Raw genomic sequence first — 27,133 nt, forward strand, 5'->3', positions numbered from 1 at the left:
CCCCTGAGTACCACCAGGTGTGGCCCCAAATAAACAAACAAAAAAAGCCCCCAATATCACAGGAATATTAACTTGGCCTGAAGCAGAGAGTCTTTCAGCAACATCTCCCTGCACAGCCCTGCCCCACCTGGGCTGTCACCCCAGGGTCTCGCTGTTTCCCACTGACTCTAGGAATTGGGGTACACTGGGGAACACGGTTCAGTTCTCTGGTTGTGGCTTGCAGGGGCTCTGACTCTCTGAAGACTCCTAGAGCAAACCCTTCAGGCCATGCACAGGAGGCTGGAGCCCCAAATCTGGGGAAAGGTTTGTAGAAGGAACACAGAGAAGCAGCCTGGCCCACACGAGACATTGTTCAGGCCCCTATCCTCATGTTGGACATTGTCTGGCTCCATCCAAAGGAGCAAAGGTGCGAAGTCCTTTCTAGAAGCATCTATGAAGACCCGGCATGAGCTGGCCCTGTGCTTGCATGTTCTGAACCCTTAAAAGCCACAACATCCCCACTCACATGAGCCTTGGGGATGGGGTTGATGGGGAGGAGACACTGGGCATCTGGCCCATTGGAGAAATTCTCTGGGCAGGAACCGGCCCCACCGCTTTGGCCTCCAAATGGGGGGCAGGAACAGCTCAGGCGGATATGGACCCGGATCTGTCACGCCTCAAGGAGCCCTGCAGCCCCGCCACACCCCATCTCGGGAACAACCTAAACACACACACACACACACACACACACACACACACACACACACACACACACACAGCAGTGTTAAGGTTTGGGCAGAGAGTATGTGGGACCCCACCTAGACTGTGTGTTTCTAAAAGCAGGCCCCCAGATTAGGCACCCATATGCTGCCTTGGGGGATCCATGGGGGACCCACATGATTAGGAGGTGCCAACATGGTCCCAGAAGCTGGGGATGGTGTGGCTGAGTCCATAGGGTGGGAGTGCACCACCCGCTAAGACCTGGGTCACCATCAGCTCCCTGGATGGCCCCAAAGTCTCTGTCTCTCCAGAGGGTCAAGGCATAAATGGGGAAATGCCGATTCCCCCAAACAGAACTGAGCTTCTAGGACAGCAGGGCTGGGAGAGGAGCTCTGACTGCAGAGCCTCAAGGCCAGGCAAGGTGGGGCCCGGCCAGAGCTGCCCAGAACAGAGCTAAGGACAGAACATCACAGGCAAGGGAACTTGAACCCAAAAGCACCACGATCCATCAGGGGCCACACTGCAATGACCAGTGACATGGGTCAGGCAGCCCCTGTGAGAGCCCAGAGTCAGGGTCTCAGGCCACCTCAGACTATGACGTGGCGCTGGCCACGAAGTCACTGTGGGGGCCACTGATAGCTGACACACACACACACACACACACACCTGCATTGTTCTGACTGGGACCCGATGAGCTGTCCCAGGCCAGCGGTTCCCCCTGCCTCTACCCCCATGCTGCCCCATGCTGGCCTCTGGAGCGGGGTCAGAGCCAGCACAGAGCACGTCTCCTGCCCAGCCCTGGGTGTTCCAGGAAACCGAGGATCCTCTTACTTGGGTGGACACAAGCCAGCGGGGCTGCCTAGGGGAGGAGGAGGTCTGGACTGTGGCAGAAACACACAAAGTGACCAAGAGCCAAAGATGCAAGCAGGGGAGGAGGGCCAGGGTGAAGGCATTTGGCGTGCACGTGGCTGACCCCGGTTCAACCCAGCATCACACAGGACCCCGCAACACTGCAGGGAACACAGCTGAGCACCAAGCCAGGAGGAATGAGCCTTGAGAACAGCCAGGTGTGCCAGGAAAAACAGACCAAGAAGAAAATAAACCACTGAAACAAAGATAAGTGTGTGAAAGAACAAAGCCAACGGACCAACTGTGTGTGCCGAGGATCAACTTCCAATCTGATGGGCCACATTATAAGGAAGCAAAATATCAAACCAACAGGTGTTAGGGGTGTGTTCATTTTGGGGGTGCACACCCCGTGGTGCTCAGGGATCACACCTGCCGGGCTTCAGGGACCATTCAAGATGCCAGAGAACTGAACCCAGGTCAGTCATGTGCAAGGCCAGCGCCCTCTCTGCTGTGTATAACCCTACACCAACAGGGTTTTACCAACTGAATCAGTGAAACAAGAAGAAATGACAGGCTCGAGGAACTTGAGAAATGGTACAGGCATTAGGGTGCGGTCAGGAGGGATCCCTGGTCACACCACTGGATGTGACACAAACACAAACTCCCCAGGGAAGAAACTCAAGCACTTGTCAGACACAGGTTCGAGTTCAGACAGCCCTGAGGCAGGATTGTGTGCTGGAGGCAGGCTCAGCCCTGCTCAGCCCTGCTCGGTATCACCTCAGTCCTTAACTCAATCCCTGGCCGACCACCAGCAGAGGGAGGCTCTGGGAGGGCTTGAGCCTAACGGGCTCCCCCAAATACGCCTCTAGCCAGGCCAGGAGGTGCCACAGATGAGCAGGAAAGCACAGAAGGGGTGACTAGGGACACCTGCACTCCCATTTTTGTTTGAGGGCAACAGCCAATGGTACTCAGGACTTACTCCTGGCTCTGTGCTCAGGGAATCCTTCTGGTAAGGGCTGGGGGAACCACATTGGGTGTCAAGGATGGAGCTGGGTCAGCAATATGCACAGCCAGCAGCACACTGCCCACTGAGCTATCTCTATGGTTCTGACCTTCCTTGTTCTGTTGTTGTTAGTTTGGGGACCACACCTGGCAGTGCTCAGGGGACCCTATAGTCTGCTCTCCCAGGCTCAACCTGATTCCCTCTATTACTAACAGGCAGCTATACCCTGTCTCTCCTGTGAAAGGGTCTGGGGGCTCTCAGGCCTGAGGTGCCTTGGACCAGAGGGAAGTGACACGAGGTAAGGCCACTGGGCCCCAATCTCCCATCTGGACAGGCCCACTGATCACTGTGTCTGGGACTCCCACTCAGCCCACTCAGATAGACATGAATTCAGGCTCCAGCTTCAGAAGCTGCTCACACATCCCCCGTCCCAGCTGAGGGGATCCAAGCACCCCCATCCCATCCTGAGACTCTTAACAGACACAGCCCAGCTGGGGTGGCAGCAGGGACACTGAGGCAGGACGGAGCATAGCTCCCACCCCTGCCCCTGCTTGCAGCCCTTTCCCTGCAGAGGCTCCGTGCTAAGTGGGCTGATGTTTCTGATCAAGAATTTCCGGGGGGTGGGGCGGAGAGATAACACAGCGGTAAGGTGTTTGCCTTGCATGGAGAAGGACAGTGGTTCGAATCCCGGCATCCCATATGGTCCACCAAGCCTGCTGGGGGTCGATTTCTGAGCATGGAGCCAGGAGTAACCCCTGAGTGCTGCTGGTGTGACCCAAAAACCAAAAAAAAAAAAAAAAAAAAGAAAAAAAAAAACAAAGAAAAAGAATTTCCGGAGGGACGAAGAGATAGCACAGGCACAAGGGAAGGGCATTTGTCTTACACACAGCTTTTCCAGGACGGACGGTGGTTCGAATTCTGGCATCCCAAATGGTCCCCTGAGCCTGCTAGAAGTGATTTTTGAGCACAGAGCCAGGAGGAACCCCTGAGAGCCGCTGGGTGTGACCCAAAAACCAAAAACCAAAAAAAAAAAAAAAAAAAAAAAAAAGAATTTTCAGGGGCTGGAGTCTAGCACAGCGGTGAGGGTGTTTGCCTTGCACACGACCGACCCAGATTCTATCCCCGGTATCCCAGAGGGTTTCCCGATCCTGCCAGCAGTGACTCTGAGCAAAGCCAAGTGTGGCCCAAAAAACCAAAAAAACTGGGCCTTCACACTGTTCTTACCCGCGGGTCATGTAAGGAAGCTGGCACCTGGGCCACCCTGCTTCGGAGACACCTGGCAGGGCGCAGATGGTGGCAAGAGGCTGAGCCCCGCTGCCACCCACGGAGCACCCCTGGTGCCAGGCCAGACCCAGAGCCTGCTGGGGGCGTGTGGGGGGGGGTCAGGAGGTATTTCTGCCGAAGCTCCGAACTAGCTGGTGCCCAGCACATGACACCATCTCCGGGCGGTGGGAGCTCCCCTGGCAGGTTCGTGGCTATTTTTGGCAGCTTGCGATGGCTTTCCTGCGTTCCTTTCTCTTCTCTCTCAAGTAAGGAGCACCGGCTGGCGGCCAGGCCTAGAGCAAGCGCTTCCTGACGCCGTTAACAGGCCAGGGGAGGCCCCGCCGCAGGTCGGACGGAGGGGCCAGCGAGGGGCACTTGGTGGGACTGGACTGTGACAGCCCAGGCCCCTCGGGTGCCGGCGCGCGCCTTCGGGCTACAGGGCCAAACAAAGACCCCAAGTTCGGAGCGCCGGGGACCGGCAGGCGAGCGCGTCCCCGCGGAGAAGCCCCCTTCCCGGACTCCCCCGCCGTGGAGCCCGGTCCCCCGGGGGCGCCCCGCGAGATGGGGGGCTCCCCGCACGCCGGCTCCGGCTCCCGCGTGCGCCCGCACTGCCCCGGACCTGCAGGCCCCGGCGCCCCGCGCGCCCCAGCCCGGCCCGGCCCAGGCCGCACCCCCGGCCCCCCGCGCGCCCCGACACCCCCAGCTGGACCCCGATACCCACCCGGGTCCGCAGCGGGGGCCGGACTCGCTCCCGCTCCGCCAGCCGCCGCCTCCGCCGCCGCCGCAGCTGCTGCTGCCGGGGAGGCGCGGCGGGGCGGGGACTCGCGGCCAGGCCCGGCCCCGGGTCCGCCCCGGAGCGCCGGACCCGCCCTCGGACCCCGAACCCGGCCTGGACACACACCCCCCGCGCCCCTCCGAGCGGGCCACGCGCCAGGAGCGCCCGCGGGACCCGGCCTGGCGCGCCCAGGGGGCCCCGAGTTGGACACGCCGCGGTGCGCACGACGCACAGGGACACGCGCGTGGTTTAGGGAAACTGAGGCGGGGAAACTGAGGCAGGCAGGGTCGGGCCCGGCTGGGGGCGGAGCTGCGGGACACTTGAAGCTTCTCCGAGGGTCCGATTTCGGCTGCGCCCCCGGGGACCCCCACAGAGGCTGCCGCGCGCCCCCCGCGCCCCGAGACCCCGGAGCGCCCCGCGCCCCTCGCGCGCCCCAGATCCGCCCCGCGCGCCCCAGACGCCCCGAGCTCCCCGCACCCCGCGATCCCGCCTTCCCGCACCCGAGAACCCGCGCGCCCAGCCCCGCCCGCCGGAAGTCGGCGGCGTCGCCTGGTGACCGCGATGGCCGGGCGCGGAGGAGAGGGCGGCGGGTGAGCGGCCCCGGGAGGGTCCCCTCGACCGCCTCGGCTCCGGTCCGAGCCACTGGGCCTCCCCGGAGCCCGCCTTGTCCTCCCGCGGCCCCCTCGGCTCCCCCAAACCCACGCGGGCGCGTGCCCATGGCAACCGCCACCGCGGAGGCCTCTGAGGGCGGCCGGGCGGGGTGTGCGGGATGGGGGTCTTGGGGATCTGTGGGTTCTGCGGGGTGAAGGTCTCCAGCGGGTCCTGTGGACTGGTGATGGGGTTTGCGGAGTGACTCTTGGGGTGGGCAGGGGGTCTGCGAGATGAGGGTCTCGAGTCTACAGGGTCTGGGGTGAGAGTCTTGGGAGGCCTGCGAGGTCTGCGGGCTCAGGGTCTCCAGCGGGTTTTTTGATCAGCGATGGGATATGAGGGTCTTGGGCAGGGACCCCAGGGGTGGGGCCTGTGTGCAGTCTCAGCAGGGTGAGGGGCTTAGGGACGCAGTTTCTGGGGCTGTCTGTGGACGTGGCTAGGTGGGCGGGCCAACAGGTCTTGGGGGCGCGGGATTCTACAAGGCCAGTGGTGGGAGCCAGCACCCCTCAGCCGGGCTGCCCGGTCCATCTGGGCCCCAGCAGGCCCCTGCTCACCATGCGGAGCTGAGAACGTGGTCGCTGCTCACACCCGCATAGTGTCCTGGTAGTGTGCAAGGCAGGTGTGTGTCCCTGGGGTCAGAGTCGAGGTTGCAGAGGTTACGTGTTTCCAGCCGCTCAGAGACACGGGGTGACCCTCACCCTCTGGTGATGCCGATAGTCTCGGCCTGGCCTGGGGACACGGGGCCTGGGCTCTGGCCTGCTGGGCTCTGCATCATTTTTGCTTTAAAAAAAAAAATAATGGGACAGGAAAGAGCATTTGCCTTGCACACAGCCTACCCTGATTTGCTCCTCGGCATCCCATAGGGTCCCACAGGAATCAACAGGAGTGATTTCTGAGCGCAGAGCCAGGAGTAACCCTGATCACCCCCCTGGCATAGGCCCAAACAAATAAACAACATGCCTCTGTGCTAGTGGGGATGTGGCGGGAGGAGCCAGCGCGTGGTCTTGAAGTGAATCCCATGAAAGACACGGGACTGAGTCGAACACACGTTCCTCACAGCCCGGTCAGGGACCGGTCACACCTTAGGCGTCTCTGGTGCTGTCACCTGAGCGCCCCCCACTGCTTCAGATCAAATGCTCCCACCCCCAGGAGGGGAGGCAGAGGACTGCCCAGGAAGGAGCGTCCCTGGGTCCAGGGGACAGGGGAAGGATGCGTCATGGGGACTGAAGCAACACCTCTTCCCTAGGCAACCCCTGGAAGAACCCCAGGATCAGGATGCCGAAAGCCTGCAGGTGAGGTTCCTGGCCTGTCTCTGAGGAACTTTCTGGGCATGTCCTCAAAGCCATAGGTTTTGCCCATGACCGAGAGGCCTCTGCCCTGCATTCCCCAACTCAGGCCATGGACACCCCACTCTTCAGCAGCCCTGGACTGTCCAGAGCCGTTTTCTACACAGTGTTGAACCCTGATCCCAGGGAGATAGTTACTAACTTCCTGTGGCCCCAGGATTGCCCCCAGGGTGCCGGCCAGCAGCCCCCCTGACCAGTCCCTGTCCCTGGCTACAGGAATCACCCTCAGAAGAGGAGATGGGGGCGCGCCCCAGTGCTTCAGAGTCGGAAGAGTTGGAGGAATCCTCGGAGTCCTCGTCGGAGGAGCTGGAGAGTCCGGGGCGGTGGGAAAGCGAGTCAGAGACCACCTCATCCCGGGAGAGTGAGCTGCTGAGCCCCAAGGACACCAGGCACCCAGCGAGCACGACCAAGGAGTCCTCCGAGCCGCTCAATCCCCCATACCGCAGTCCAGAGGTGCAGCAACAGGAGGACGCTCGGGCCCAGTCCCCCGGTGCCAGGACGCGCCCAGAAGTGACGGTGAGTCTTGGGGACCCTGAGGGTAGAGGCGCTCCTGGGACCAATGATGGGACAGGTGGGACCCGAGCTGCTGTTGTGCTGGGAGTTTACAGCACAGCCAGCCTGAGGTTGCTGGACCTACGTGGTGGCCTGCTGGTCTGCTCTGGTCTGTGCTGGTCTGTGCTTCCGTAGCACCAGTCCTATTGGGTCAGGAGCTGAGCTGTCCTTAGAGCTCAGGTCCCTGGCACTGAGGAGGGACAGTCAATGCCATGCTCTGGGCTGCTCACCAACTGTATCCCATACAGTGGCCAGACCTGGGATTCCAAGGCCCTTCTGCTGGTGTCCCCTCTCTGAGGCTCAAGTCACACATTCCCCAAGGGGCTGACGCTGGAATAGACAGACCCTCTACAGAGGTGCGGAACCTCAGAGACAGACCCACACAAAGACACACAGACGACACACATGGACCCCCCCCACAGACGCACAACAACCCTCACACACAGACATACATGAGATACATGCAGACACACAGACACCCCCACACACATAGACCAACATACACACAGACATATACAGACCCGCTGACATACTGACCCACAATGGCACCACCACACACAGACCCATAGATGTACAAACCAACCGCACACACAGAACCATCCACACACAGACCCAACAACGGAGACCTGAGGGAGGAGATAAATCTGAAGTGGGGAGCTGCTGCCCCTGAGACTGGTCCCACTTTGCACTGGTCCTGGGGGCAGCATGTGGGTCTGGGGGGCCAGTCAGAGGTACAGACTGCCCGGCTGGGCTTCTCAGCAAGACTCATCTGACGGCCACTGTCTGAGTCCCCACATGGCTTCCTGTTCTGGCCCTGGCAGGGCGCCTAGCTGGGCCCTGGGTTCCCAGGTAACTGGTTTGGGGACGCACCCACAGGTGCCGTCAGGGACCCCCTCAGGCCGGGGCCAGCTCCAGCACAGTATGGGCAGCAGCAGTTCTGTCTCCATCACCGGCGAGACGGCCCAACACCCTGGAGTCCCCCAAGGAGAACCAGGTACCCCATGGACTAAGTACCCCCGAGTACCAAGCACACCCAGTACCAGGCACCCCCTAGGACCAGGTACTCCACAAGACCAGGTATCCCAACTTCCTCCCTGTGCTCTGGGGGTCACAGGGCACTCCCGAGGTCACAGTTGTGGGTCCAGGGGTCCCCAAAACGCTCCCAGGTGCATTTCCCCCACCAGCTCTGCATGGCTGGGCCTGAGACCATCCCAAAACCCTGGACGTGGCCAGAGCACCGGACTGAGGCATCCATCTGCCTCATGCAGCTGCACTTGGGGAACCCTGAGCCCTATGTGGGCAAGTCAATGCGGGATGGGCCCACTCAGAATTGCCAGGAGAGGCTCCAGACACCTGAGGGCTGTGGGAGCCGATCACAGATCCCTCCAAGCAAAAGGGAGCTAGAGCATCTTAGTTTGTCCCCCAGAAAAGGCCTGGCTGTGTGAGGGGACCCCGTGATCCCCATCTCTCATGCCTAGTGGTCTCACACAAATGCACCGCAGCATCCCCAGGGTTCCCAGAACAGGCCTCTGTTCGTCCCCCTAATATGCCCTTCCTGGGGTGCACGGGTGCCCTGGGAGGCCCTCAGCCTTGTGAACTGTACCCACAGGTCATAGCCCCCCAGAGGAGGGGCCACACCCCTCCTTTCTGGACCAACTGCAGCACCTGAGTGTGGTGGAGGGCCTGGAGGACCAGAGATTCCACCCTGAAGGGAGTGAGGAGTTGAGTGAGGACAATCAGCTGGTGGTCTTGGACCCTGACCACGTGAGAACCCCTGGCCCTTGCCCTTGCCAGATTGTCTGATTGGTACCCAAGCCCCTCCCCCCCATTAAGGACCTCCACTCCAAGCTACATTTCTCCACCTCCTGCCTCCACATTTGCAGTTCTGCTCATTCTCGGGGTGAGGGGGTGACCCTTAGCCCCATCCCTGACCATCCCGCACCTTAGTGCTAACAGCTCAGAACGTCTCCATCTTTCTTTTTGGGGGGGGGCCCCACACCTGGCGGTGCTCAGGGGTTACTCCTGGCTGTCTGCTCAGAAATAGCTCCTGGCAGGCACGGGGGACCATATGGGACACCAGGACTCGAACCAACCGCCTTTGGTCCTGGATCGGCTGCTTGCAAGGCAAATGCCGCTGTGCTATCTCTCCGGGCCCACATCTCCATCTATTTTGCCTGGCACTGTGGAAGCAGGACCGCCCCATTGGCAACCACAGCCCAGAGAGCACTGGGTAGCAGGGTACCCGGTCTGTCCCCTCATGACCAACATCCAGGAAATCTTGTCTCACACATTGGTGGGGCACAGAGCAGCAGGAAGGCGCAGTGGTCCCACTGCCTAGTGGGAAAGAGGGAAAAGGGGCCCAGTGGGGGCTGGGCTGGCCTCCCTCTTTCTCCCTCCCTGCATATTTGCCCTGAGTAGCCCAGTGGTCACGGGTGGGCAGGCAGTTGCCCCCATCTCCTTCCTTTCACCAAAGTGCACCCCTCAAGCTTCAGAACTCAGGGTAAAACCTGGAGCCTCCTAAGTGCCTTCTGAGCTGGGAGACCTGGGAAGAAGTGGGGTGTGGGCCAGAGCCAGAACACAGTGGGGTGGGCACTAGCCTCACACACAGTCAGCCCGGGTTCGATCCCTGGTATCACGTAGGGGCCCCAGAGCACTGCCAGGAGTGATTCCTGGGTGTAGAGCCAGAGGGAAGCTCTGAGCACCACCGGTGTGACCCCAACATAAAACACAATAGAGGCCAGAAAAAGTCTCCTACCCACCTCCTCAGGGCTTTGTGGTGGCCCTAGTCACCAGGTCTTTCCTTCCCGCCTTCAGCCGCTCATGATCAGGTTCCAAGCTGCCTTGAAGCGCTTCCTGACGCGGCAGATCGACCAGCTGCAGCTGGAGATCAAGGAGCTGGTGAGTGGGCTCCTGCACCCCCACCACCCCACCACGCCTCGCCCCCCCTTCTACCTCCCTATCTCCCTCTCTCACCCAGTACATGGCCACCAAGCAGAGCCAAGCGCAGCGGCAGGAGCTGGGGGTAGAGCTGTATGGGGCGCAGCAGAGCCTGGCGGAGCTGCAGGGGCGGCTGGAGAAGAGCCACGGGCTCCACGCGCAGGCGGCCCGGGACCGGCAAGTCTGCGAGGACGAGCTGCGCATCGTGCGCCACAGCTACGAGAAGGCCCGCCAGGAGGCCGAGGGGGAGCACAAGAAGAGTAAGGGGGGCTGGAGAGAGACCACAGGGCTCAGGCATTTGTCTTGCATGCAGCCAAACCGGAACGGACCCCGGTTCGATTCCTGGCATCCCATATGGTCCTCCGAGTCTGCCAGGAGTGACTCCTGAGCACAGAGCCAGGAGTAACCCCTGAGCGTGGCTGGGTGTGACCCAAAAGCCAAAAAGCAAGAAGAGTAATGGGAGCCCCCATCCCACACCCAGGCTCCCAACCCCAGACCCTGGCATTCCATGTTCCTGGGGTGTGCATGTGCCCAGTGCTCCTCTGTTGCAAGTCAGCCCTTGATGGGGTTGACTGATGGAGGGATGGAGGATGAGGTCTTTCCCCTCCAGCTCAGAGCACTCGTCTGCCACCCTGTCCAGCCTACGGTTCTGAGGTGAAACGGCGGGTAAACAGCTCACAGACAGTCAGGCTTGTGGAAATATTAGCTTTATTCGGTGGACAAGACTGAAGTCCAAAGTCTCAGCCTCAGTTCCAGCCAACAAGCCCCTCGCCTTCCACAGACCCTTGTTTTATCCCCCAAAATCAGGTACCACCCAATGGTGGGATCAGATACCACCCAATGGTGGAAGCAGAATGCGGTACCACCCTAAGGTGGGGGCAGAATGCCAGGTCACACCCTAGGGTAGGGCACAATCACCTATCAGGGTAGGGTCAGTAACATAATAATCCCATTGAAATGTTTATATACACAACACTCCTCTTGCCCAAAGGAAGCCCGTTTCTCTTTTGCATCATGTGAGGCCTCTCTTGCAGGGTTAGATTTAAGGTTAGTGATTAGGGTTAGCATTAAGGGTTAGGAGTTAGGGTTTAGGGATTAGGGTTAGGGTTAGTGGCTAGGTTTAGGGGTTTGGATTAGGATTGTCCACCTCCCTCATAGATATGAGCTCTTACCCCACTCCTGGCCCCTCAAAGACCAAATGCCCTGAGTAGCTAACATTGGCAGGCTTTGCAGCAGGAGATAATTGAAGCCTTTAAAATATGCCAACGATGTAGTCAGAAAAGCAAAGGGACCTCGTGGAAAAGTGGATCGTGGATCATGGGGGTCTATCACAGAGGGTCTAGCGCAGATAGAGGGGGAGGGTCTAATTGGGAGAGTCTGACGGGGTGCTGGGGTGGTGCATTTCCCAAGTCATGCACATGACATGCCCCATGGCCTAGCTCCCTGTGTCTCCGTGTGCCCCATGCCTGGTGCCTGTGTGCCCCCACGCCTGTAAAATCACGTTTTCTGGGTTATTGGTTGAGGTTTGATTACCCCAGAGCTCCCAGAAAGAAAAGGCAACCCATTCCCATATCCAACCAGGACAGGGGAAGCAATTCCAGTCCTACAGATCTGCAGCAAGTAATCCACACAGACAAGAGGGTAAAAGGAGGCAAGATGGTCTGACACAAAACCCTTTACCAACAAGCCAGCTGCTCCAAAATTGAGAGCTCGCTCGCCTGGGGCAAAATGATTTTCCTTCTGTTTATTCAGATCCAAACAGCGCCCCCGACCTAAAGGGGGCAAGTGGAAAAGCAGGCAGAAAGAGAAATATTCTGAAAGCCTCTAATTACCTCACACATGCCCACTGCCCTGCCCCATGCCATTTGCCTTGTCCCTGCAGTAACCGAGCTGCAGGCCGAGCTGGAGAAGCTGCTCCTCCACCTGCTGCACACACAGAGCCTGGAGGCGGACGTGCGGGATGACATCAACACCATGCGGCTGGTGGTGAAGAAGGCCGAGAGCGAGCGGCGCAAGGCGGAGAAAGAGAAGCTGCAGCAGGTGGGCGCTGTTCGTGTGCACCCCACATTCCCCACACTGACCGTCTCTGGACATTTGACCCCACCGTGCCCTCCAGTGTTCCCCAGGGTCTCCTGTAAAATAAATCCCACTTTGTGAAATCACTCACACACTGTATCTCCAACCCCAGGCGGAATGTTCTGGACAGGCAGGGTAGCCATGAAGAATTAATAAACCATGCCAGTCAGGAGCATCATGGAGTCAGTGACTATCCCCTCTTGGCGTCTTAGAGTGCCAGGCCAAACTGCTCTTTCTTTATTCTTCCAGAACAAAATCCACCAGGGTGGAGCAGGTAGACTGCTGGGTGGATTTACATATCAAAGTAAGAGGTTTGAGGCTGGGGAGATATCATGGAGGTAAGGTGTTTGCCTTGCATACAGGACAGTGGTTCGAATCCCGGCATCCCATATGTTCCCCAAAGCCTACAGGAGCGATTTCTGAGCATACAGCCAGGAGTATCCCCTGAGTGCTGAATTTCTGAGCATAGAGCCAGGAGAAACCTCTGAGGGCTGCTGGGTGTGACCACCCCCCCCCAAAAAAAAAGAGGTTTAAGAAAAAGAGGAAAATGGGGGAAGGCCTTTTTTGTTTGTTTGTTTTCTGGGCCACACCAGGCTCAGGGGTTACTTCTGGCTCTGTGCTCAGAAATTCCTCCTGACAGGCTGGGAGACCATATGGGATGCCAGAGATCAAACCCGGGTCTGTCCCAGGTCAGCCACATGCAAGGCAAATGCCCTACTGCTGTGCCATCACTCCAGCCCCATGGCAGGCCTTTGTTTTGAGTTAATTGCTAAGTGTCATCTTACAGTCTCCCATGTCCCTGTCATCCTGTGTCCTCACCCTCTCCTCCATGCTCCGTCCTGGAGTGCTGAGTCAGCCCCTCCATCCACACTCCAGGACCTGCACGTAGACCGGCTGACCACACAGGTGAATGAGTTGGAGGAGCAGATCGCCCTGCTGGATGCCCAGCGCCTCGCCCAGGCTGAGGACACACGCGTGCTCAGGAAGGCAGTCAGCGAGGTGGGAGCCAGGCCTGGGGGTAGCCGGTGGGTCGGCCCAAACCCTGGGATGCGGATGCTGGGGACTCATGGGGAGAGCTGCCATCCCTCCTACCATCCACCCACTCCCTGCATTCTGCATCTTGCAGAGTCCTGGCCTGGACAGGTGGAAAAGATCATGCCCGTGGCACATGGGCAGTTGGCCCAGTCTGTCCAGGAAAAGTTGCTATCTCCCCCCCACCCCCCCCACACACACACACATGAATGGGCTCTTCTGGAACTTTCCAATCAGGGCATCACCCTGACACTGCTCCTTTGATCTGAAAAGAAAGATGAGGGGTTGTCAGTGTATGTTGGAAGCAGCCCGACCATGTGGGTAGGTGGGCCTGTGAGAGGGTCTTCTCCCTGAGGACTCGGTGGAACGAGCTGGCCAGGACAGGCCCTCCCAAACCTCAGTCGACCAACCATGCCTCTGAGTTTCTGTGGGGGACAGAGGCAAAGCCCAGAGCAGCCAGCCAGAGCCCTGCAGATGGAGTCCCTGGGACAGGGTTGGAGCAGCAGCAAATGCCTCTAGCCAGGGGTGGCAAACAAGTTCCACACAAAGAGCCAAAATTTTAAACTGTGAGAGTCAGAGAGCCACACCACGCAGTGACCTGCCAAACAGACAAACACTCATACAAAAGCATCTAATTTGAACAGTAATCTATGAAACACATATTGCATTTCGCCATTTTGAGTGAGGGTCAAAATCCTGCAGTGATGGTGAGGGTGTGCTGCGTCCTCCACACTAAGAACTAATGGCAAGATGTGACCCAACATGTGACACACGGGTCCCGTTTCCGAGGGATGGGAGACGTGATGACACAGCCTGGGGGCGGGACTATGCATTCAAAGATCTCTCCTCAGAGGTCCCTCCTCAGAAGCAGCAGAACAAAATCCAAACTTGGCAAAGAGGCACAGTATACAAAATAATGATAAGAGGCAGAGCCACGTTCATTTTGGCCGGGAGCTGCATGTGTCTTGAGAGCCGCGTGTTTGTCACCCCTGCCTCTAGCCATGCAGGAGGACCCTAGGGTCTCCCCAGAGAGAACGTGGCCCTGAGGCCCTAGCAAGGTCATTTTGCACCCCAGGGAAGGGTCCCACTCACCCAATACCTTGCACCCCACACCCTGTACCCCAGGCCTGCACCGAGGTTGACGCCATCCAGGTGGAGAAACAGCACATCCTGAACCAGTGGGGCAACAGCTTACTAAGCATGCGTGGCCGTGATGAAGCGCACCTCGTGGCCCAGGAGGCGCTCAGGTGGGCCCCAATAAGGGGAGGCGCAGCCCCCATTCCCTCCCTCTCATTTCTGCCTTACTCTGTCCTGTCAAAGTCCAGGTTCTGGGTGCTTTGATGCTGAGTTTCCCAGGAGGATCAGCTGAGAAGGGGATTTTGCTCCAGGGAGATAAAAGGGCCCTTTGACTTGCCGGCAAGACACCTGGCTGGGAAGCTCTCTCCCTTCCCTGCACTGAGCTGGGGACTGCGTTCCAGGCCAGATCCCTGCTTTCATCTCTGTGACCTTGGTCCAGAGCCAGCAGGGCCAGCGAGGTGTGCACGTGCAGATTAGGCATAGGATAAGGGGACCTGGGAGGGCAGCACCCACCCCTAAACCCCTAAACCTCCCAAAGCCGGTGATGGGGCCTCTTGGCACAGCCAGCCAGGCAGCTGGGCCGTGAGCAGACACAGCCTGAGCTGGGGGGAAGGCACCCCAGAGGCTCCCCAAGGTCCTCAGTGGGGTGTCCATGTGTCCTGCATACTCCTGGCCTTCACTCAGACTCCAACACCGAGGATCTTCCCACACTCAGAGCCCCGACATCACGATGCCCTTCATACAGACACACAAGACCAGCTAGTAGGACAGGTGCGGGCTTCTCCCAGGTGGGCAGCACCGTCCTTACCAAGGTGGGGTACATTAATCAGAATGTCTTCTCCCTGGGGGGTCAGTGCCACACGTGGGCTCCCAGTACCCCCGACTCTGGAGCCATTTGGTGCCATGTCCCTGGCCCCCCGCTGAATCCTGGCCACAGCTGGCCTCTTCAAGGCTGTGCAGGTGACACTGGCCTGTCACCCTTGTCAGTCTGGCCAATACTGTGTGACCATCCAGAGACGCATCAGCGGTGTGGGAGCACATCAGCAGTAGCAGTGGGCTACTGGGGCATAAACGATTGTATTTCAAATCATGCTATTCTTGTGGCCCATGAGATAGCACAGGGGTGGAGATAGGGCGTTTGCCTTGCATGTGGTCAACCCGATATCTCAACGGTCCCCCAAGCACTGACAGGAGTGATTCTGGAGCACAGAGGCAGGAGTAGCACCTGAGTGCTGCCTGGTGTGCCCTCAAAAAATAAGTTTAAATAAAAAGTATAGAGGGGCCAGAGAGATAGCATGGAGGTAGGGTGTTTGCCTTGCATGCAGAAGGATGGTGGTTCGAATCCCGGCATCCCATATGGTCCCCAAGCCTGCCAGGAGCGATTTCTGAGTGTAGAACCAGGAGTAACCCCTGAGCACTGCTGGGTGTGACCAAAAACCAAAAACCAAAAAAAAAAAACCAAAGTATGGGGGTCGAAGCAATAGCACAGCGGTAAGGTCTTTGCCTTGCACGCGGTCAACATTGGACAGATCCAGGTTTGATTCTCGGCATTCCATATGGTTCCCTGAATCTGCCAGGAGCGACTTTTGAGCACATAGCCAGGAGTAACCCCTGAGCACCATCGGTGTGACCCAAAATAAATAAATAAATAAGTAAATAAGTAAATAATGTTCTCAAGGGGAGAAAGGATAGAAAGAAGGAAAGTCTCAAGGGACCAAAGAGATAGCATGAAGGTAGGGTGTTTGCCTTTCATGCAAAAGAACGGTGGTTTGAATTCCGGCATCCCATATGATCCCCCGAGCCTGCCAGGAGCAATTTCTGAGTGTAGAGCCAGGAGTAACCCCTGAGCTCTGCTGGGTGTGACTCAAAAACAAAAACAAAAAAAGCCAAACAAACAAAAAAAATAGAAAAAAATAGCTGGAGAGATAGCATGAACGTAGGGCGTTTGTCTTGCATGCAGAAGGACAGTGGTTTGAATGCCGGCATCCCATATGGTCCCCCAAGCCTGCCAGGAGTGACTTCTGAGTGTAGAGCCAGGAATAACTCCTGAGCACTGCCAGGTGTGACCCAAAAACAAAAAACAAAAAAGAAAGAAAGTTTCAAGTCCATGTGCTCCTGTCCACTCTGGGCAGCTGGGGTCAACTGGCGGCAAACTGCCTGTCCCATCCCAGTGCCTCTGGCTCCCCTGGCACTGGGACCGAGTTCCCGCAGCACCAGGGAAGGTCGGCAAGGTCCAAGCAGGGACCCACAAGACCCTGGCCCCCCTACAGGGAGATGCAGCACCGCGTCCTTTCCATTGATGGAGAGCTAGACGGCTTCAAGAAGTCCATCGTGCGCGAGGAGGTGAGGAACGAGAAGCTAGCGAGCATCCTGAGCCGTGCCGAGAGCGAGGCCGCGGTGCTGCAGAAGCTCATGGCCCAGAGTGTCACGCGGTACGAGGCCCTGCAGAACGACTTTACCACCTACCGCCTGGCGCTGCAGAACACGGAGGATGCGCTGCAGAAGACCCAGGCAGTAAGGCCCGACGCAGAGGCACTGGGGTGAGGTTGGGAGTGCCTGCAGCCCACCTGACTCCGGCCTGGCTCCCCCGGCCTTCCCACTTCCCAGGAACAGGCAGCCGCCACCGAGATGCAGCAAGAGGTGATCAGACAAGTGCAACAGGAGCTGGAGTTGCGGAAGCAGATGGAGACCCGCATGGTGGAGACACTTCGCGAGCAGGTCACCTCCAACAAGATGAGTAAAGCCTTCCACCAGCATATCAAGAAGCTGGAGAAGGAGAAGACTGACCTGGTAGGTGGTGCCATGGGACGGGCCCTCTCATGACTATCCGTGGGCCCTGGGCTCGTCTCACACACTCTTCCTTCTTCCTGCCTGGAGAAGCCACATTGTTTAGCCAAAAGGAGACCAGACTGGAGAGAGAGCACAGCAGTAAGGTATTTGCCTTGCACGCGGCTGACCCAGGACGAACCTGGGTTTGATTCCCGGCATCCCGTATGGTCCCCGAGCCTGCCAGGGGCAATTTCTGAGCTCAGAGCCTGGAGTAACCCCTGACGGCTGCCGCTGGGTGTGGTCCCCCCCCCAAAAAAAAGGAGCCCAAAAGACAGAGTAAATGGAGCCATAGCAAGAGCACAGCAAGGAGGGCGTTTGCCTTGCATGTGGCCTTCCCAAGTTCAATCTTCGGCATCTCATAAGGTCTCTCGAGCCCACCAGGAGTGATCCCTGAGCACAGAGCCAGGAGAAAGCCCTGAGCACTGCTGGGTGTGGCTCCCAGAACAAAACCTAAAAGAGCAAATATATCCCAGCACCTCTGAAGGATGAACTGCCCAGAGTGTCTCCATGTTCCCACATGCCCACATCCCCTTCCTTCCAGAAATGTTTCTAAATGTGCAGCGGATGCACATATACAAATACGCATGCTCATGAGCTGGCACTAGCACATGCACACACATTTACATGCACAAATTCCTGTAGCCACAGGCATGTGTACAGCGACATAGATGTATACCTGCATTCACAGAGGCACACCCAGGCAGTCCTACACATGTTTACACGTTTAGATACACACGTATATGCATATACTCACACACATCACCACACACCTGAGCACACACCTTGAGCTGGCTCCCTGTGGGAAGGACGCATCCCCTTAGTCACGTGAGGGCCTTCAGGGTCCCCCATGGAGTGCTGACTTGGCTCTGGGCCCTCATTCCTGTATCCTAGTGGGTGGTGGCAGTGTGAAGATGTTGGTTAGGCCCATCTTCCCACCCAATCTTTCTTGATTTGTCTTTTTTTTGGGGGGGTCACACCCAGCAGCGCTCAGGGTTACCCCTAGCTCTACGCTCAGAAATGGCTCCTGGCAGGCTTGGGGGACCATATAGGATGCTGGGATTTGAACCACCGTCTTTCTGCATGCAAGGCAAATGTCCTACCTCCATGCCATCTCTCTGGCCCCTTGGTTTGAGGGGGACCAGCTCTGAGGAATCACTCCTGGCAGGCTCAGGGACCATATGGGATGGCAAGAATCAAACCCCGGTAGGCCGTGTGCAAGGCAAGCACCCTCCCATCGTGCTATTGTTCCATCCCTCTGATTTATCTTTGAACCAGATATTCATTCACACAACTAATGTTGGGGTCCCCCAGATGAACTGGGACTGCTATGTGCCTTCTTGGGTCTTGGCGGCATCCCTTTGCTGAGCTTACGAGCCTGAATCTGCAGAACATGGTCCTCAGGTTCCTCCCATGGCTGGTTGATGGGGATGCTTCTTGCTGTCTCGGCGTTGCCCTTATACTTGCCCTTGCCTGGCCAAGGCTGCCCCTGCCTGGGCCGACTTCTGCATGCGGCAGGCCTGGAACCACAGCAGCAACGGTGTATGAGTTTTGTTGCCATACTTCCTGAGGGACAGCGTCTCCCCGTCCACACACTCCACGGCAGGGCCCAAAGAAACCCAGAGAATGTGTCTTGCCTTTCTAGGGGTGCATGATGAGGGGCCCCAGGGTGTGACAGAAGCCTGGCATGAGGGCGGTTGCCTGCCAGGGGCCAGCACAGGTGGTCACAGATGTGCTCCCACCTCTGTCCAGGAGAGGGCAGGAGAGACCCCTCTGCCCGGTGCTGCTGAGACCAGGCTGGTGGGTGGGGCTGTCTGGGACAAGGAATCCAGAGTGTGGGGTGGATGGAATTACCCAAAGTTGGGGTTCAAAGAGGATAACCATGGCATGCCGGGAGTGAAGTCCCACGAGTACTGGAAACCAGGCGTGGCCCCCAAGAATGGAGGGCAAAGCCCCCCTTGACCCAAGATCTCATGCATACTCTCAGGATGAAGAGGGAACACCTGAGGGACCACTGGGCTGGGGGTGCTGGAAACGAGTGTTAAGGGCTTCCCAGGAAAACCAGGACATGGTAGAAGTTATAGGGTCAGGAGTACGGGCTCCTCCTCTCACCTGCTCTCACATGTGTGAGGCTGTTTGTTTAATAAGAAAAACTAGTTTAGGGAGCTAGAGTGACGGCACAGCAGGGAAGGCATTTGCCTTGCACAAGGCCTACCAAGATTTGATCTCTGGCATCCCATGAGGTCCCTCAACCCTGCCAGGAGTGATTCCTGAGCACAGAGCCAGGAGGAAACCCTGATCGCTGCTGGGTGTGACCCAAACCCCCCCCCCCAAAAAAAAAGAAACAGTTTGGATTCAGAGCGATGGTTATTGAGACACTCGCCTCACACACGCCCTCCCCAGTCATAATCCCACACCACATCCAGGCTCTGAGCAGGCCAGGCAGAGCCCCAGTGTGCAACCGAGAATAGCCCAGAACCTTCACTTGGGCTCCAAGCATTGAGTTCTGGCAGCCCCCGGAGGAAGAAACCCGTTGCTCCATCCTCTACCTGGGACCTGGGGACTCACACCTGCCTCCCAGAAAGAGAAAAAATGCACAGCTCGACCTGGTCCTCTCTCCTGCAGGTGACGCACTTCTCCAAGATCGAAGGCGACATCGCGCAGACCACCGTGGACATCGCCAACACCAGCTGCCGGCTGGACGTGCAGCAGAAGGCGCTGGCCGAGCTGGACAAGGAGGTCAAGAAGGTCAATGACTTCATCGTCAACAGCCAGAGCGAGATCTCGAGGCGTACCACGCTCATCGAGAGGAAGCAGAGCACCATCAACCACTTCAACAAGCAGCTCGAGAGGATGGTGTCGGAGCTGGGGGTGAGGGCGCCGACGGGAGGTGGGCGTGGACTGGGTGGTGGGCACCAACTAGAGGGCTGGAGCTGGGCACAGATGGGGTGAGGGGCACTAGGTACAGGCTTCGATGGTGTATATGGATGGGTACAGAATCTGGAAGTGCAGCTGGAAGGTCAGGGGTCATGCCACAGATGCAGTGGGGGTCAGGGGTCATGCCGTGGATCTGTAGGGGCAGTGATGGGCACAGGCAAGTCGGGGCCACACAGGTAATGGAGATGGTTCCACACTAGGGTCACTCGGTGCGGCCTGTGCCGGGTTTCCACACATCCTCTTGCCGGCTCATGGCATGGCCTTGGCCCCAGGGCACCTGCAACTTAATGTGTGCATTTTGTGGGGGCTCACGTGGGGTGAGGGCCACCCAGGGTACTCGGGGCAATGCTGAGACCTGCAGGCATACCAGGCTCACACTCAGACTCCAAGATGAGGGGCAGTTGGGGGGGTTCTGGAGCCTCCCAGCCAGCCTCGATGGATAGTAAAGGTGCACAGATCCTCCTGGGGACCCCCTCAAAGTCCCATGGGCTCAGGGGGTGGCAGCAGGGCTGGCGAGAGGCTCACTCCGAGGCCCCACCCCTGCTGTGACTCAGTGTCTCTGGGAGGCAGAGGTGGGGTCCCCTTCACTTGCCGGTGCCCCACATTTAGGGTGAAGAGCTGGGGCCCCTGGAGAGGGAGATGAAGCGGCTCAACAAGCTCATCGAGGAGCACAGTGCCAGCCTGACGCAGGCGCAGGGCAACTGGCTGCGGCTGCAGCAGGACATGGTGGCAGCCACGCACGAGCGCGAGAACCACCTGGCGTCCATGGCCTCGTCGCAGAAGGAGCTGCACATCCTGGAGCAGAAGAAGCTGCGGATAGAGAGTGAGGCGACAAGCCGGCCGGGAGGGGCAAGCCCATCAGACTCTCCCTCGAACCCACAAAGCCCCCAGGGGAGGGGCCAGCCGGACACCAGCCTCACACACTGATGACCCCAGTCCAATCCCAGATACTCCATAGTGCCCCCCTGGCCTCCACCAGGAGCCACCCCTGAGCACAGAGCCAGGAGTAAGCCCTGAGCATAGCCACGTGTGGACCTCACACCACCGACCCCCCAAAAAAACACTGGAGTGCCCAGCCCTTCATTTTGCCTTGGATTGTGCCAATGTCAGTGGGGGAGGTGGCCGACCGTTACTTCTCCCCCTGGCCACCTGGGGCAGCATCCTGGGTGCTGGTGAGACTGATGTGTGCTGTCAGAAGTGTGCAGAGCTCAGCCAGCCTGGGAGGGGTGGTGTGTGATCCTGAGACTGCTCCTCTTGGGGACCCTTGGGAAGTGTCTGCCCACCCATCTACCAGTGGCCTCTGTGCGTATAACAGCCTGCTTGCCCCCACCCGGTCCCGTAGACAAGATCAGCATGGAGAAGAAGGAGCAGAAGCAGATCGAACGACACATGCGGGGCCTGGACAACGACCTCCAGAAACTCAACACGCTTCTAGGCCAGAACCGAAGCAGCACCGAGCAGCTGCAGCAGGAGACCTTTGTGACCCAGGGAGAGTTCCTGTGCCTACTCAAGGTGGGCGAGGCCCCAGGGGTCACTTCCACTAGCCACGCCCCTGAGGGCACGCCCCCTGGTGAACACAACCCACCTGGTCAGCCTGCTGGTGGCCATACCCCTTTGTGGCCACCCCTAGTGTTCGCCTGTCCCTCCTGCCACACTCATTCAGTTCTACCCATGACCACGCCCCAAGAGCCACACCTGCTCGGTGGCCACGCCCTGTTGGCTCCACCCACATATGGCCACGCCCCCACCGAATTATCCAAACACCCATGCCCATCTGACCACGCCCCCTGGCCACGTCCCACGCGTGCCCGCTGCTGACCCTGCTCTGCGCCCCTGCAGGAGTCTGAGAGGGAGACCATCCAGATGCAGGACAAACTGAGCCAGCTCAGCGAGGAGAAGGCCACCTTGATGAACAACCTGATAGAGACCGAGTGAGTGCCAGAACAGGGCGCCAAGGGGGGCCCCAATCTCAAAGAAGCAGAGCACCCCCTGCTGCCCAGAGCCTCCTTGTCCCCACCCCAACTTCCCCGGATCCTCCAGTCCCAGCCCCAAAGTCCCACAGACTGCAGGAAAAGCCACACACTCGGCAGGGTCCCGGTGGCCAGTCATTTCTCGCTGGACACACACTTAAACTGTAACAAATTTTTCTTCCTGGGAGGCACCCCAGCAGTATTAGGGGACCCAGAGGCCACTGCTATGCAGGCCTGAGGACTTGAGGCTTGGGGCCACCAGAGACGCATCCAGGATGCTGAGTGTCCCTTGTGGTGCCAGTGGTGGCTGTGCCTCGTGTAGTAGACATGTGCTCCACCTCTGCCTCTGCCCTGTTTCTGTTTTGTTTTTTGTTTGTTTTGTTTTGTGTTTTGTTTGTTTGTGATCCTGGCCCTAGCTCTCTCTCTGGACCTCACCAGTGCGTCCTTTTAACTGTTTCCCAAAGAGTAGACACACGAATGGGTGCTTTGGAGACACTTTCTCTATATCTGATTCAAGAAGGGGGACTGGGATAGTACCGAGTATGCCTTGCATCCTGCAACCCATATGGTCCCTAGCCTCTCCAGAAATGATACCTGAGCAAAGCCAAAGCCAGGAGTATGGCCTGAACATCACCAGATGTGTCAAAAAAGACCAAAAAAAAAAAAAAAAAAAAAAGGAAAAGAAAAGGCAGGACAGGACACAGACTGATACTTTTTCCAACAAGGAAGGGAAGGCAGAGCCCTGTTAAACTGGGAGATCCTGCCTGAGAGGGTGGGTGCAGCGAAGCACAGGCGATGCCCCCTCACTTCGCAGCCTCACCCGGGCACCGTCCTCCACAGACACCAGATCATGCTCTGGGAGAAAAAAATCCAGCTGGCCAAAGAGATGCGCAACTCCGTGGACTCCGAGACCGGCCAGACAGAGATCCGGTCCATGAAGGCAGAGATCCATCGCATGAAGGTGGGCGGGGCCTGGAATGTTGGCCTGAGGGGTGGACCCTGGGGGTCCTGGTCCCAGAGGCGGGCTGTTGGTGGACCTTGGAATCCTGCCATGAATGGGCAGGGCCTGGGAGTCCTGGCCATAGGGGGCCTTGGCACCTGGCCTTGGGAGTTGGTTTGTGGATTTATTTATTTATTTATTTATTTTGGTTTTGGGGCCAACACCTGGCGGCGCCCAGGGGTTACTCCTGGCTCTCTGCTCGGAAATCTCTCCCGGCAGGGACAAGTGTGGGGAGGGCCATATGGGTTGCCAGAATTCGAACCACCATTGGTCCTGTGTCGGTGGCTTGCAAGGCAAAAGCCCTACTTCTGTGCTATCTCTCTGACCTCTGTTTTGTGGATTTTTTTTTGTTTGTTTGTTTTGTTTTTTGTTTTGGTTTGGTTTGGTTTGGTTTTTGGGCCACACCCGGTGGTGCTCAGGGGTTACTCCTGGCTGTCTGCTCAGAAATAGCTCCTGGCAGGCACGGGGGACCCTATGGGACACCGGGATTCGAACCAACCACCTTGGGTCCTGGATTGGCTGATTGCAAGGCAAACGCCGCTGTGCTATCTCTCCGGGCCCTGGTTTGTGGATTTTTGCAGCAGTTCCCTATGGGACCTGGAGGGCGCTTTATGCTCAAACTGGGTGGGGGAGGGTGCATATTTATTTCTATGCTTTTGCAATGTTCAGTCATTTGCTGTCAAGATAGTATGCTATTTGACAACCCAGTGTGAAGAAATTTCTCGTAAGCGTGTGTGTGTGTGTGTGTGTGTGTGTGTGTGTGTGTGTGTGCGCGCGCCTGTGTGTCGCAGAGGGTGTTCCTCATTTACCCTGAGGTACTGAGCACACCAGTATGTCTGTATGTACATGTATTTTGTGTGTGCATGTCTGCGTGTGTGCATGTTCACATTTATACAAATGCACACATATCGGTCATTGTGTGTCATGTTTCATGATGTTTCATACCTGTGTGTGTTCTGCGAGTGTGTGTATACATGTGTTTGTGAGTATGAATATGATGGTAAGTGTGTATTGCCCTTGCCTTGCTTCCATTGTGTCACAAGCTGTTACCTAATTAGCGGTTTCTTGGAGCTCTGAGCACCATATTTTTTTTTTAGTTTGAGAGCATACAGAGAGACATTCAGGGGTTCCTCCTAGCTCTGTGCCCAGGAATCACTCCTGGCAGGCTCAGGGGACCATATCAGATGCTGGGGATCAAAACCAAGTAGGCTATGTGCAAGGCAAATGCACTCCCGAGCTGTGCTTTCACTCCGGCTCCTCCACACGTGTTTGGGCCCGTGACCGTGTCTTCCTCCTTATTTATTTCTGGGGATAATTCCCTGCACCCCTGGCTTAGAGCATCTCTCAGCACTCCCAGGAAGTCAGTGATGTAGAGCGGGGAAGGGGCCAGCCTTTCCCTTGTGGTTTCGAGGTCCTTGGCCGGATCCTGAATATGCTGCGTTGGGAGCACCTTCACTGACACCCCTGCTCACATTCAGGTCTTGGGTATTCCAGAATTACCTTTGGACACACGGACAGTGAGTCCTGGGATCTGCCATTTGTGGGACTGACCAGTGCCAGCAGTGGGCACCAGCTTGTTGGCCCTGTGCCGATGCTTCCTGTGCCCTTGGCCTTCCACAGGCTACTGCTCAAGTGCAGCCCCTCTGGGTGTGGCCGGCCCCATCTGGTCTGTTCTGTTTTGTTTGGGGTCACACCTGGCTGTACTCAAGACTGACTCCTGGCTCATGCTCAGGAGTCACTCTTAGTGGCCTCAGGAGACCATAAGCGACACCTGGGATTAAACCTGGGTCAGCTACATGCAAGGCAAACGCCCTCCCCACTGTACTGTCGCTCCAGCCCTTCTGTCCTTGACCTGCTTGAGGGCTTCCTCCATGCCTGACCCAGGGTTTTCCCAGTGAGCTGGAGGAGGCAGGCAGGCAGGCATGGGTTCTTTCAAACTCAGTGGGCACAGAGTTCAGACATGGGGATCTGTGTACTATTCTAGAAAGTTTCTTCCTCCCCCAGTCATCCGCTTCTGACCCAGCCCCCTCTTCACCTCTGTTCCTCAAGGACAGGGTTAACCTAGAGCCTTGGACAGAGTCAAGAAGCACCCAGGGCTGTTTGCTGAGTCTGCCCAAGCCCTTCCACAGGGGTTCCTGCAGCTCCACCCTGGCGTCACCCCTCCACACCCGCTGCTAGAGGCTCTTTCTCAACTGTGGCCGGGTCTGCCCAGGTCCGTCCCATGTGTGCATGTATGTGTGTGTCGCCCGTGTGCCCAGGTCCGATATGGACACCTGCTGAAGCAGCAGGAGTCGCTGGTCCGCAGCATGGAGCAGGCCGTGGAACGCAGGGACACCATCGCCGCTAGTGCTCAGGGCCGATCCCAGGCCAACTCCAAGCTGCTCACGGAGACCGACTTCCACAACAAGCTGCTGGAGTTGCGCAGGAAGATCAAGGAGACGCAAAAGGTGGGCATCGGGGTGGGCACCGCATGGGCATGGTGGTACCGCAGCCCTGGCACAGGACAACATGGCCCAAGATGGGTATCAGGGTGGGCACCACGGTCCTCGCACAGATCAGTGCAATCCCCACCCTGTGGCCCCCAACTGGGGAGTGGCAGATTGGACCCCCCCAAGTTTCATGATGGAACCTACTGAAAGACCCAGCCCCCAGCCAGCTCTGGGCACGAGTCCCAGAGCTGTTCAGATCCCTAAACAGCACAGGGTGTGCTGGGGTGGGTTGGAAGGCCATGGTCCTGACCCTTGGGGAGGGCGAAGTCACACCTGACTTTCCCTTTCCTGCCCTCCAGCTGCTTCCAGAATTTCCTTTCCTTCTATGGTGCTGGGTGTCCTATCCCCCAACCCCCTGCAAGGAGCAGCTCTATTGGCCCCTCTGCCCCCTTTATCCCGAATGTCTCTCACCCTACTTGGTGCACGGCTGTCCACAGACTTGCATCAGGGCCCCCAGGATGGGTCAGCACCACCCCCCTCCCTCCCAGAAGCCTGTGTTGTGTGGCCTAGCAGGCCAGAGGGCGGTTCCCCAGGCCCTCTGGGGATCACCCAGGCTGACCCTGTTGCCCCCCAGGCCTCGGAGGAGAATTCACAGACCATCCAAGAACTGGAAGGGACACAGAAGGGCGTGAGTGACTCACTGGTGGACCGGCAGACAAAGCTGGCCCAGCTACAGGCTGAGCTGGACCAGCTGGAGCCGGGCGTGGATTCGCTCCTGGCCCTCAAGCGGCAGGTAATGCACCTGGGCTGGGATCGGGAGGCTGAGAACCAGGTCACCCTGCCAGTTGTCCCCGATCCCTGAGACTCTGCCCAGGAGAACTGAAGACCCAGATCCCAGGCCAGGAAGGGGCACAAAGGGCAAAGAAGAGGCCCATCACCCCAGCATTGACCCCAAGGAGAAAATGCTTGGTCGGGGGCCCCAGGAGAGCCAAGGAGGGGAGATGTCCTAAGGACTGGCAAGCATGAGGCCTCAGGTGAGCCCCAAGGGATTCACAGGCGAGGTCAGAGCAGCTGCTGTCACTGTGGGCCTGGGGACCCCTAGGAGGTCCTGCTGGGGGGTTTTCCGTGTGGGTACACAACAGGCTCCGACCCAGCCTTTGTGCCCCTGAAACCCAGGTGTGGGGAGCTGGCACCTTCACAGCCCTGGCATCTGTCAGACTCATGTGGTTTCTGTCTCCCAGAATCTTCTGCAGCTGGTGGCCCTGCAGACACGCCAGAAGCACCTACAGGCAGTCAAGGATGGCCGCTACGTGTTCCTGTCCCGCCCCGGGGCCCTGACCGGGCCTAGCATTGAGCACAGGCGCCTGGAGAAGCGGCTGGACATTATCAGTAACATCCTGGCCCAAGCAATGGAGGAACACCCCGAGTTTTGGGACACCCTGCTCAAGGTCTCTCAGGCCCTCACCCACAGGGCACTGGTGCCATGGCCCTCCTAGGATGGGGCCTGAGTCCTGAAAACCAGATCCCCCACAGAGAAGACCCAGCAGGAGGTCGGAGTTTGTTTGGGGCACTGATGGATTTTAGGGAGCCTGCCAGCCTCGCGGTGGGTCCCTGCATCTTCATGAATAAAAAGGAAGTGTGGAAGCAGGAGGCTGGTAGATTGACTTCCATGGTGCAAAGGGACCACTGCACATCCAACACCTAGCTCACCAGG

At 58.1% G+C, this 27,133-nt stretch overlaps 2 protein-coding genes across 3 annotated transcripts in view; one reads left to right on the forward strand and one right to left on the reverse strand.

The window, feature by feature from the left end:
• Positions 1–4,600, reverse strand: part of TBC1D16 (TBC1 domain family member 16) — a 34,380-nt gene extending 29,780 nt beyond the window's left edge. Inside the window, exon 1 of one of the 2 annotated variants that reach the window (XM_049776146.1) lies at positions 4,536–4,600. The gene's annotated coding sequence lies outside the window, so the exon portion shown is untranslated. Of the gene's footprint in view, positions 1–4,523 lie in introns of both variants that reach the window. The other variant, XM_049776145.1, reaches the window with a different exon arrangement.
• A 533-nt stretch (positions 4,601–5,133) lies between these two features.
• On the forward strand, positions 5,134–27,133 carry CCDC40 (coiled-coil domain containing 40). The gene is made up of 20 exons (XM_049776138.1): positions 5,134–5,179; positions 6,484–6,529; positions 6,800–7,099; positions 8,012–8,129; positions 8,745–8,899; positions 9,950–10,033; positions 10,113–10,332; positions 11,955–12,112; positions 13,025–13,147; positions 14,306–14,427; positions 16,528–16,771; positions 16,865–17,047; positions 19,709–19,954; positions 20,630–20,843; positions 21,363–21,532; positions 21,860–21,951; positions 22,831–22,951; positions 25,249–25,437; positions 26,054–26,212; positions 26,661–27,133. The coding sequence occupies exons 1-20, from the start codon at positions 5,151–5,153 to the stop codon at positions 26,913–26,915; spliced, it is 3,228 nt and encodes a 1,075-aa protein (XP_049632095.1). The 5' UTR covers positions 5,134–5,150; the 3' UTR covers positions 26,916–27,133.

This window comes from Suncus etruscus, chromosome 1 (genome assembly GCF_024139225.1).
Source record: "Suncus etruscus isolate mSunEtr1 chromosome 1, mSunEtr1.pri.cur, whole genome shotgun sequence".
Classification (NCBI taxonomy): Eukaryota; Metazoa; Chordata; class Mammalia; order Eulipotyphla; family Soricidae; genus Suncus; species Suncus etruscus.